The 13,151-nt window shown below is 45.4% G+C and overlaps 1 protein-coding gene across 3 annotated transcripts in view; it reads left to right on the top strand.

The window, feature by feature from the left end:
• The window catches only part of slc44a5a (solute carrier family 44 member 5a), a 185,976-nt gene that overhangs the window by 40,544 nt on the left and 132,281 nt on the right, over nt 1-13,151 (top strand). For all 3 annotated transcript variants that reach the window (XM_029119065.2, XM_034290018.1, XM_029119063.2), the window contains exon 2: nt 11,037-11,085. In XM_029119065.2, the coding sequence (XP_028974898.2) occupies nt 11,037-11,085 (49 nt within the window). The remainder of the gene's footprint in view (nt 1-11,036; nt 11,086-13,151) is intronic.

Below are 13,151 nucleotides of genomic sequence, written 5' to 3'. Positions count from 1 at the left end.
AGGCAACAGAGTGAGGAACTTGTAGGTGCTTTTTCACAAACTACTTGTAGGTGCTTTTTCACAAAACCACTTTTTCACAAACTGCTTGAACAAACTTCTTCTTAGGATCATGGAGCCCTAAAGTGGGAGAGGTAGCCAAGGCCTGTTTTAAGGACCTAAAAGAAGCATCTCCCTCAGGGGTCCACACTACCCTATCATGTGACGCGAGCTTCTGGAAATGGGCCATGTCCTGTAAGGGCCGTACCAAACGAGCATATTCAGGAACCCATTGTCTACAGAAACCTGTCATGCCCAGAAAAGACAGAAGTTGAGTTTTAGTGAGAGGTTTTGGGATGCCAACAATGGCTTCTATTCTGTCTGCACTGAGACTTTTACCCTCTGGTGTTAGTTTATGGCCCAGAAAAATAACTTCCTGCTGGACTAGCTGCAGTTTATTCAAACTGGCTTTATGACCTTGCGAGGCCAAGTATTGTAACAACAGTACAGTGTCCTTTTCACATGCATCTTTATCTGGGGAACAGACAAGAAGATCATCAACGTATTGGATAAGGGTGCTGCCATGTTTAAATTGGAACCCTTCCAAGTTATCTTTTAGCGCGGACGCAAACACAGCAGGAGAATCACAATAACCTTGAGGCAATCTGGTCCATGTATACAATTGGCCAGAGAATTCAAATGCAAACCAAAATTGCGAATCCTTGTGCACAGGAATGCTAAAAAACGCGTTGGCTAAGTCGACCACTGAGAAAAATTGACTATTACTTGGAACTTGAGTCATGATTGTAAATGGATCAGGTACAATCGGTGTGTGCGCATATACAGCCTTGTTAACTTTTTTAAGATCTTGTACAAATCGCCAAGCCACAGGTTGTCCAACCACTTTGGCTTTCTTTACTGGGAAAATAGGAGTGCGACAGGGGCTGTTTGGACATGGAACAATTATGCCTTTCTCCAACAATGCTTTAAAAACGGGAGCTATCCCTTCAATAGCCTCCGCTTTCATTGGATATTGAGCCTGGCATGGTCTATGGGGTCCTCTAGGTGTAACTACAAGAGGCTGTGCATTGTTAATTAACCCAACATCATATTTATGCTGTGACCACAAGGAGGGTGGAACTTCCGCTAACCCAGGATCTGTGGCAGCCACCTGGACTGCACAGACCTGACGGACCCAGTCGTCATGCTGCACAAGATGTACTTCTCGTTTACCCAATACGGTGCACCCAAACCTCTCTCTATAGGCCTGGGCTGCCACGGAAAATTCCACTCCCACCATGTGACAAGGGACCCAGTCCAACACTTCCTTGCACCCCTTCACCCAAGGACCCAAGCTTGCCCACGTGCCAAACACAGGTTTAGCAAGCGGGACATGGGGGTCTGAACCCTCCACATCAAAAAAGCGAGACACCTCTCTCACATTCCGCACAGACCATGCACAAAAACCCTCTGAAGACCAGTATACCAAAAAATCACTTTTACCATCACCTAACCACACATTCTCAAAACCAACATCCTGACTTTCTGAAACTTTGGCTGAGCAACGCAAGTCGCCCATATCCATAAACAGAGCTGAACCCATCTCTACTCTATTCATCGCCTTATTTACCAGCTCATGTGAAACAGCTCTAGGCCCTGTTTTCCCCAAATCCCATGAATAACAATAATCAACAGGCTGCTCACCATGTTTAACTGCTTGCAAAACAGTACGTTTAATTCGCATGCCTTTGTCTGAACATTCTAATGTGATCCCTTACTGTGTCATCAAGTCCCTAGCTAACAAATTAACTGGACAACAATTGGAAAACAAAAATGAATGTCTCGTATAACGCTGGCCCTCGTCGTCTACAACCGACAGAGGGGTTGTAAATCGCTCCGTAGTCTGTCCTCCACTAGCCCCTACCTTAATTATAGTTCTACCACTCAATTTCGGAAGCGGATCCCATTCCTGGGCTCTAAGGACAGAATATCCAGCTCCAGAATCAACCAAAAATTCTATCAGTTTACCATTAATTGTAAGAAACATCGTGGGTTTAACTTGGTACTCTATGTGTTCTCTAAATGCTTGTACATTAAGTGTCTGCATAACATCAATATTTGCGGGGTCATGTAATGGATTGATCTCACCGGTAGATGGGTCCTGTCCTGCCCCCTCCGAGCGTCAAAAACCTTCCTCCTTGTAGCTTTCGTTTCTCCGAGTTCCCCTTGGATTGTTCACTGTAAATCCACTGGAATTAAAATTGTCTCTATTGTTTTGTCCATCTTCCCTTGTGTTTTTTTCAGGACAATCGCGTACCCAATGTTCAATCGAGCCACACCGATGGCAGCCTTTGTCATAGTTGTTTCGGTTAGCAGACCCTCGTCCTCTGCCTCTAGTCTGTGTTCGTCCTCTCGCTCTGCCCCGTCCTCGGCCTCTTTGGTCGTAGCCGCTGTAAAAACCTAGTTGGGCCATCTGTAATTTTGTTTCACGTTTCCCTTTATCGGTTTGTCTCTTGTCCTCTTGGTCCTCGCAGACTTTTCCAGCATGCTTGATATATGGCCAAACGATTTCCATGCGGCCCTCGTCAAATGCCACACAGTGCTCCTTTACATGTTTCTGTAATGTTGGGAGCAGACCCGCAAACAGTCTCATCTTACACTGTTGTTCCCAGGGAGAATCATTACCTCCATCTGGCTTGGGGCCCATTCCACTGTGAATTTCGAATTCTTTCTCAAATCTATTACGATAGTCTGTAACTTTTTCTCCCCATTTCTGTTTGCAGTCCGAAATTTTCTCCCAGTTCATCCGTCTCGGGAAAAAAGCACCTATCCGTCCACACAGCGCCATGATTATCAGCCTGTATTGTACCAACGGCCCAATTATACGGGCCATTATGCACGGGTCAGTCTCCTTTCACCCTACCCCACCGTAACTGTAATGCTTTCATCATTACCATTTCTACTTCAACTATATTTGGTTTATATTGGTCAAGCATCTGGAGGAAAACACGATTGAATTCCTCTCCACCTTCTTTTTCCGGGTTGGGCAGCGAACCGGCTACGTCTCTCAGGTCGACAGGAGACCATGGGCGGTAGACTAAAATTTGCAACTTCTACCATCGGGAAATGGCCTTCAGGCTTCCCAGATGTTGTGACGCTCCTGGTCCTCCCAGCAATTGGGGATGTCGCACCAAGGTCGGCCGCTAGCGAAGGATAGAACTTCCGGGCAGAAGGGGGACTATTTTGAGACAGCTTCGGTGGCTTTTCCACCGTTGATTCAGGAACAGCTGCAGACTTCTGCACAGTGTTATAAGGAGGAGGTCGTCGGGGAGGGCAGTCCAGGTCCACATCCACTCTAGTAGGAGAAGCCAGAACACATTGATCAGTAGTCCCTACACTACTCTGCCTTAATCTTTTATCAGTCTCTTCTTTCCATATACCGTAAGCTTTCCAATCTACTTTTCGTTTCCCTTTCTGTATTTTTTTAAATTTTCCCCTGCTCATATTCCTCCAACTTCTCTTTCAACCCATGCAACTGTCTTTGGCTAAAGCTGCCATTTTTCGGAAAACCCCAAACTTCCCAGAGATTCAATTGTTCACAAGTCCAAACAACATACTTATCTTTCATTATCTCTGCTGGCCCAACGTAACTACGAGGGTCGTTTAATGGTTTATTGCCGGACATACCCATGTTCAGAAAACCTGGAAAATTAACGTGGCGAAATGCAAGATCTATTTTAGTCTAAATAGTGTGCTCTAACACATACACTTGCGTCCTAACGCAAAAAGGAGTCCTAACTCTTAGTATACTCGCGCCCTAACGCTGAAGTGCCCTAACACTCTTATCTCAATTAACGTGTTCCTAACACCTGTTAATAGACCCGTCGGCCCGTAAGTGAGATAATATAACTGCAGATTTAAAATGTGCCCTAACACATATCCAATGGCCCTTCCCGACTGTATTGTGCTCTTACCTCAAAATTCAATTTCCACGGGCAACCTGTACTGATCATGCACGAGTCTCAGCTCCAGCCAGGCACTCCTTCTCAACCCCACAAACCCCAAATGTGATGGCAATTTCTAAAGTCCAAACGATTTACGAAAATGGTAGGTAAGACAGAGGAAAACTCAAATGCACAATAAACAGTTTATTCTTGCAAGGAGAGAATACACAGGTTACAAAGTAACAATGAATAATCTCTAAAGTAAAACAGGACAAGCATCATCATTTAAAGGAGGGAAAAAGGGGTGTGGTAATATGTGTGTCAATAAAATTACACAGGGACGCACTTGCTTGCCCAATTGCACATCTGATCAACCTGTCAGTTAGGCAAATAATTTTTCCAAGCTCTTGGAAAACAGCAGTTGTATCTCCGATCTATAAGTCCGGTGATAAAATAATGGTGTAAAATTATAGACCCATTAGTATTCTATCAGTAATATCCAAGGTGACAGAAAATTGGGTAGCAGAACAGCTGAAAAACCATCTAAACTTGGGCCTCACTCCTTTACACCCAATGTAATTTGGATTTCGCACAAACCACTCTACAGAGACAGCAAACTGTTTCCTCCTTGTAAACATCAAGTCAAAATTAGATGAGGGTGGTATAGTTGGTGCAGTGTTTTTGGAACTCAAGAAGGCTTTCGACACTGTGAATCACCAGATACTTTTATCAAATTATCCTTTTTTAATTTCTCAGATGAGGCCATGAAATGGATGGAGTCATATTTAACTAATAGGAAACAGAGCGTACAAAAAATGTCAGATCTACATCTTAACATTACCAAAACAGTCTGTATGTTCTTTTCTAAGAGGTCCACAAGTGTACAACAAGCTGGTGTTTTTATAGAAGGAGAAGAAATCATGGTAGTGTCCGAATTTATATACCTTGGTATTATTCTAATTTAACTTTTAAAAAGCATGTTAAAAAGTGGCTAATACCGTCAGATATAATGTGGCTAACTCCAGACACATTAGGCCATATCTAACAACAGAGTCAGCCAAACTACTTATGCATGCCATGATTTTTTCACACATATTATTCTGTTTCACAAGCTGGTCCCAAGCAAACATCACAACTCTTAAACAAATAGAAACTCTTTATAAGCAAACTTTTAAAATATTAGATCGAAAACCTATCAGTCATCACCATTGCAATATTATTACTAAATACAACTTATTACATTTTAACAGTTTTTTACATTATCTAGATGCCTGCCTCATTTTTTAAATTTTACATGGGCTTGCACCTCCACCACTGGATGAATTTGGGCAGCTACCAGGGGAGACTGTGTTGTACAGTATAGGCGAAGTAAGTTTAGCCAAACAGTCTTCTCTGTACGGGACTCAAATTATTGGAACTGTCTCCCTACTGAACTCAGAGAGAGCACCAGCTACCTATCGTTTAAATTTGAACTCAAGAAATTGATTAAAAACACTCAAAACTGTACTCATCAATAGTAGGTACTGCCCATCTTTGTATTCTACTTATTATTAGCTAGCTAGTTTCTTAATTTGTCTGGTGTTTTTCATGTATTTTATTTGTGTACCATGATGTTGTGTTGACCTGCCAAGAGAACACAGATGAAAAATAGCTTTTTAGCTAACTCTGGCACATTTACATTTTGAGTGTAAACTATTTTTTTTTTATTAATGTGCATTCATTCATTCATCTTCTTCCGCTTCATCCGGGGCCGGGTCGCGGGGGCAGCAGTCTAAGCAGAGATGCCCAGACTTCCCTCTCCCCAGACACTTCCTCCAGCTCTTCCGGGGGGACACCGAGGCGTTCCCAGGCCAGCCGGGAGACATAGTCCCTCCAGCGTGTCCTAGGTCTTCCCCAGGGTCTCCTCTCGGTGGGACGGGACCAGAACACCTTCCCAGGAAGGCGTTCCGGAGGCATCCGAAACAGATGCCCAAGCCACCTCAGCTGACCCCTCTCGATGTGGAGGAGCAGCGGCTCTACTCCAAGCTCCTCCCGGGTGACCGAGCTTCTCACCCTATCTCTAAGGGATCGCCCAGCCACCCTGCGGAGAAAGCTCATTTCGGCCGCCTGTATCCGGGATCTTGTCCTTTCGTTCATGACCCAAAGCTCATGACCATAGGTGAGAGTAGGAACGTAGATTGACCGGTAAATCGAGAGCTTCGCCTTGAGGCTCAGCTCTTTCTTCACCACGACAGACCGATACATCGACCGCATTACTGCAGAAGCTGCACCGATCCGTCTGTCAATCTCCCGTTCCATCCTTCCCTCACTCGTGAACAAGATCCCTAGATACTTAAACTCCTCCACTTGAGGCAAGCACTCTCCACCAACCTGAAGTGGGCAAGCCACCCTTTTCCGACTGAGGACCATGGCCTTGGATTTGGAGGTACTGATTCTCATCCCCACCGCTTCACACTCGGCTGCAAACCGTCCCAGCGCATGCTGAAGGTCCTGGTTTGAAGGGGCCAACACGACAACATCATCCGCAAAGAGCAAAGATGAAATTGTGTGGTCCCCAAACCTGACACCCTCCGGCCCCTGGCTGCGCCTAGAAATTCTGTCCATAAAAATTATGAACAGAACCGGTGACAAAGGGCAGCCCTGCCGGAGTCCAACATGCACTGGGAACAAGTCTGACTTACTGCCGGCAATGCGGACCAAGCTCCTGCTTCGGTCATATAGGGACCTGACAGCCCTTAGAAAAGGACCCAGGACCCCATATTCCCGAAGCACCCTCCACAGGACGCCGCGAGGGACACAGTTGAATGCCTTCTCCAAATCCACAACACACATGTGGACTGGTTGGGCAAACTCCCATGAACCCTCCAACACCCCGTAGAGGGTATAGAGCTGGTCCAGTGTTCCACAGCCCGGACGAAAACCACACTGTTCCTCCTGAATCCGAGGTTCTACTATCGGCCGTATTCTCCTCTCCAGAACCCTGGCATAGACTTTCCCGGGGAGGCTGAGAAGTGTGATCCCCCTATAGTTGGAACACACCCTCCGGTCCCCCTTCTTAAAAAGAGGGACCACCACCCCGGTCTGCCATCCCAAAGGCACTGTCCCTGACCGCCACACGATGTTGCACAGGCGTGTCAACCAAGACAGCCCCACAACATCCAGAGACTTGAGGTACTCAGGGCGGATCTCATCCACCCCCGGTGCCTTGCCACCAAGGAGTTTCTTGACCACCTCTGTGACTTCAGCCCGGGTGATGGACGAGTCCACCTCTGAGCCATCATCCTCTGCTTCCTCAATGGAAGACGTGACGGCGGGATTGAGGAGATCCTCGAAGTACTCCTTCCACCGCCCGACGATATTCCCAGTTGAGGTCAACAGCTGCCCACCTCTACTGTAAACAGCGTTGGTAGGGCACTGTTTCCCTCTCCTGAGGCGCCGGTCGGTTTGCCAGAATCTCTTTGAGGCCAGCCGATAGTCCTTCTCCATGGCCTCACCGAACTCCTCCCAGGCCCGAGTTTTTGCCTCCACAACCACCCGGGCTGCAGTCAGCTTGGCCTGTCGGTACCCGTCAGCTGCCTCAGGAGTCCCACAAGCCAACCAGGCCTGATAGGACTCCTTCTTCAGCTTGACGGCATCCCTTACTTCCGGTGTCCACCACCGGGTTCGGGGATTGCCGCCTCGACAGGCACCGGAGACCTTGCGGCCACAGCTCCGAGCGGCCGCTTCGACAATGGCGGTGGAGAACATGGTCCACTCGGACTCAATATCTCCAGCCTCCCTCGGGATCCAGTTGAAGCTCTGCCGGAGGTGGGAGTTAAAGATCTCTCTGACAGGAGACTCAGCCAGACGTTCCCAGCAGACCATTACAGTACGCTTGGGCCTGCCGAGTCTGTCCAGCTTCCTCCCCTGCCAACGGATCCAACTCACCACCAGGTGGTGATCAGTTGACAGCTCCGCCCCTCTCTTATCCCGAGGTTCCAAGACATACGGCCGCAGGTCAGATGAAACGACAACAAAGTCGATCATCGACCTGCGGCCTAGGGTGTCCTGGTGCCATGTGCACTGATAGACACCCTTATGCTTGAACATGGTGTTCGTTATGGACAAACTGTGACTAGCACAGAAGTCCAATAACTGAACACCGCTCGGGTTCAGATCAGGGGGGCCGTTTCTCCCAATCACACCCCTCCAGGTGTCACTGTCGTTGCCCACGTGGGCGTTGAAGTCCCCCAGTAGAACGATAGAGTCCCCAATCGGAGCACTTTCCAGCACCCCTCCCAGAGACTCCAAGAAGGTCGGGTACTCTGCACTGCGGTTCGGCCCGTAGGCACAAACAACAGTGAGAGACCTATCCCCGACCCGTAGGCGCAGGGAAACGACCCTCTCGTTCACCGGGGTAAACTCCAACACATGGCGGCAGAGCTGGGGAGCTATAAGCAAACCCACACCAGCCCGCCGCCTCTCACCATGGGCAACTCCAGAGTGGTGAAGAGTCCATCCTCTCTCAAGGAGTGTGGTTCCAGAGCCCAAGCCGTGCGTAGAGGTGATCCCGACTACCTCTAGTCAGAACCTCTCAACCAGGGATCGGGTCGTCTAGGCCCCCGCCTTCGACTGCCGCCCGATCCTCTCTGCACCGACCCCTTATGGTCCCTCCTGTGGGTGGTGAGCCCACGGGAAGGCGACCCCACGTCGCTCGTTTGGGCTGAGCCCGGCCGGGCCCCATGGGGAAAGGCCCGGCCACCAGGCGCTCGCATACGAGCCCCAACCCCGGGCCTGGCTCCAGGGTGGGGCCCCGGCTGCGCCATACCGGGCGACGTCACGGAACTCAAGAACATTTTCATCATTAAAGGGTGTTTTGAACCGCTCTTAGTCTGACCCGTCGCCTAGGACCTGTTTGCCCTGGGAGACCCTACCAGGGGCATATAGCCCCAGACAACATAGATCCTAGGGTCACTCGGGTACTCAAACCCCTCCACCACGTTAAGGTGGCAGTTCAAGGAGACTTAATGTGCATTGTCCCTTTTAAATAAATAAAGAAAAATAAAAAAAGTGGCGCTCCATCAAGTTGGAAGTATTCAGACTAGACTGGATAGACAGTACACTACAATACTGAAAATCACTCTCATTTGCTCGATCAGCTTATTTCTCCAACCTGATTGAGGTGAACAAAAGCAATCCAAAATGTATCTTCAATACAGTTGCAAAGTTAACAAAAAAGCAACGCTCAACAAGTGAAGTGGGTCTTCAATTTAGCTGTAATGAATACATGAACTACTTTGATGAAAAGATAATCACCATTAGAAAACAAATAACGGACTCCTCTTTAATAGTTATAGTCTCCAAAATCTCAGTTGTCCTGAGAATGTCCTGAACATCCCTGATCAGGTGTCAATGGGGAGTCCTCTGGATGGAGTTCTCACCATTGGGGAGTCCTCCACATTTCTCCGGATGTGTACCAAACTCACTAAAAATAGCGGAAATTAAGCCTCTACTAAAAAAATACAAATCTGGATCCCGACATATTAAACAATTATAGGCCAATATTGAACTTCCCGTTCCTCTCAAAGATCGTAGAAATATGTTTCCCAACAACTGAATGCCTTCCTGAAGACAAATAACATTTATGAAATGCTGCAGTCCGGTTTCAGAGCCCATAATAGCACTGAGACCGCACTCTGAAGGTAACAAATGACCTTTTAATGGCCTCAGGCAAATATTCTGCATCCATTCTGTTGCTTCTTGATCTTAGTGCTGCTTTTGACACTATTGATCACTCACTTCTCTTAGAGAGACTGGAAACCCATGTTGGGCTACGTGAACATGTTCTAGCCTGGTTTAAATCTTATTTATCTGGAAGATATCAGTTTGATAGTTTGGATGGCATATCCTCTGACAAAGGTCAAAGGTCTTACTCTGCTATATTATTGTGCTGGGGGAGTAGGGTCAGTTCTCCTTCTCCACTAATTTCTCCTTCTCCACTATAAATCCTTGTTGATATGAGGAATACATTTTCTGAATTTCCCAGTCTCCTCCCGTTTTGAACTTAGGAGGGCATGAGGTCCTGGCCCACATCTGCGTAGTACCTGGCTTGGGGGACCCGTTGCTGTCCCTGTCCAGAGTCCTCCTGGTTGTGTTGCAGATTGAGACGATGCCTGACGATTTCACCTGTCACTGTGCTGACACCTCCTCCCCTGTGTTGTCCCTGTCCTTGTCCATCTGGTCATGCTTCTGACCTGGACTAAGTTTAAATAGATTCTAGACTCAGCCCACACCTATTTATTAATTATTATAATTTTAATCTTAATATGTTCCTCTGGCATAGCCAGACTGGTCACCCCTCTGGGTCCTTTTTAGGTTTCTTCCTAAATGTTGGCATTCTTTGGGAGTTTTTCCTAGCAACTGAAATTCAACACTACTGTTGTTTGCTCCTTGGGGTTTAAGGCCAGGTGTTTTGTAAAAGCACTTTGTGACATCTGCTGATGTAAAAAGGGCTTTATAAATACATTTGATTGATTTAAATTAAATTTAAATGTTGATGGATATACTATTTATTATGTAGTAATTTGACAGCAGTAAATGTACTGTTGGTACAGTATTGCATAAATGCTAATAGAGTATTGCATAAATTCTAATTGAGCTGATCATTCTACAAGTGCAGCCTGCCTAACAACAACATCATCAGTAGGAATAAATGTGAATGAGTGCAATGTTTTTCAACACCAAATGTGGGGGGTTTACCTTAATTTAAAATGCATTAGACTGTCCAGAGAATGTGAAAACTCTGGAAAGTCACCATTAACAACAACATTCTTTCTCTAATGCAGAACAGAGGTACACACAGCACTGCTCGTTTCACACATTACATCTCACACATATGAAACCGGCAGACCAGTGGAACTATACCAGAGTCTGATACAGAATTTATGTCCAGAAAAAATTTCAGTTTTCAAAATGTCTTGTAGGTCACTGGTCTTCAACTTCACTCCTGGTCTGGCTCATGCTCTTTGGTTGTTGAGTGAGCTTAGCTGACATCAGCCTAGTCATTTTCTGATCGTTCTTTTTCTAAACACTCTGTGAATGTGACTGGGTTCTATTGTTTTTTTTGTTTTTTTTTAGGAGAACCACGGAGGTTTGACCCAACATTCAGAGGACCAATTCAAAACAGGTAATGTTTCATCTTTTTGACTTTGGACAAAACTTTTGCAGCAATTTATTAATTAGAATATGTGTCAGTTTGATAAAACTCTGGACAGTTGGTCTGCTGTATTTGGAAAGGGCTTTTTGGTTTTCACATAATGGAAGTAAGCGGTAACCTAAATATGTAATATTTGGGAAAGAAAAAAGGACTACTTGCCCCTGCCAAAATCACCATAACATTGAGTTTTATTAAGTAATACATATTTAAGCTACCTCTTAACTTCCACCGTGGACATATTCAAATAGCCTTGTCCATATACAGGAATTTAGTCCTGATAATTACTAGAAAGACTAAAACAGACACCAAAATGATAATTGCTTTGCTTTATCATGAATCAGTTGCTCTGTGTTTTGTGATTGTTTTCTTGGTGTTACTCTCTACCTTGATGCTATGTGTAAAAAGAGCTCAGTGGTTTCAAAACCATTTATGACTTTTGACTACAGTGCTGCCAACACCTAAGAGTTCAGATCAATCAATCACTTATTTTATAAAGCCCTTTTTACATCAGCAGTTGTCATAAAGTGCTTTTACAGCTACCCAGCCTGAAACCCCAAAGAGCAAGCAACAAGAGTTAATTCATAGCGGCTAGGAAAAACTTACCTTCTTACATCTTCTATTCAGGACATTACATGAGAGAAGGTGGAAAGAAAAAAGTTCCCTTTTCCCTCCTCCGCTTGACATTGTTACAGCTAAAAGCCTGTCAGTCAAAAAAAGGAAAGAAAATAAAGAAAAGAAAATCAATAGCTATTAGAGATGGATGTGACCTACTGGCTGCAATGCCAACTGAAACCAGGTCAGATGGGTAGAAGAGTCCCACTAACCCAGATAGACACTGGTGTTATGGAGGGGAGTGAAGTGGGACATTTAAATAAGAAATTAGAACATCCTTTTATATCCTAAATTATACCTTACTAACAAAATCCATCCAGACAAAGAGAGTAGTTGAGTGGGGTGGCTGGGTGGCTAGTACGACTGTGCTAATACCAATTTTTGTAGGCTCTGTGGTTTCACTATCAATCCAACTCCACTGAATTAAATCAGCTATCTTTCACTAAATTTTTCCACTGGGTTGTTCTATGTGCCACTGAAAATGTACAGAACGCATCTAACAAATAGTTTTGGAAAACAATCTGTATGATTATATGCTTATCTTACATTTTCAAGAAAATTTAAGGGGACAGTTCTGGATTTTTTGCAATGAGACACATTATTTCAAAACTGCATCTCAAGAATTATGTTCACAGAATTTTTTTTCTAAAACATAATTAAGTTCAATATGAACATATCCCCAGTGCTATTTTGTTTGATATTAGCATATCGCTCCATAATGACGTGATATTATGTAGCTCTTTAACGTTTATATTGGGGATGCAATGGTATGTTATTGAATTGTTCAGTACGGTTCAATACGCACATGATCCGCAGAGTTCCGATAGGCCTGTCGGTCATTTTCCTATAATTTCCAAAACATGCTTATTGCGCTGCAGACTACAGGCACGTTGTAGATTCAGATCATTCCGTAGCTGTGGTAACGGCCCGTAGACAGCAGACCAGAGCACGAGAGGCTAGATCCAAACGCTTGGAGTAGTACGCCACAGGCCACTGCTTCCCACTGTGAAAAACAGGTTAAACAGCTTCGCATGATGTGGTAAACCTAAATAGGGAGAGATAGAGAGAGTTTGAGATGATTCAGGGAAGTCAGTCCGTCAGTGGTCCAAACAAATGTGTCCTTCAAGGCCATTTTGTGGCCATGAATGAGATCAGACAGAGGTTGTGTAATTTCAGCAAAGTCTAGAAGCCAGGCTCTGCAGTAGCCGGCCATACCCAAAAGGCTCATCATTTGGGCTTTGTGCATTGGCTTGGGGAATTACAGAACTGCTATGTGTGATATAATGGCCTAGATACCTAACAGATTGTCAGACAAGTTGCAATTTTGTTTTGGAAGTTTTGTGGCCATTCTCAGCTAAGAATTCCAACAATGCTGTTATTAGTTTCGCAATCCTTCTGAGTCACAACAATTTAAAAGCAAAAAC

This window comes from Esox lucius, chromosome 3, assembly GCF_011004845.1.
Source record: "Esox lucius isolate fEsoLuc1 chromosome 3, fEsoLuc1.pri, whole genome shotgun sequence".
Classification (NCBI taxonomy): domain Eukaryota; kingdom Metazoa; phylum Chordata; class Actinopteri; order Esociformes; family Esocidae; genus Esox; species Esox lucius.
Note: the sequence above shows the minus strand (reverse complement) of the source record. Positions and strands in the feature narration are given on the sequence as shown.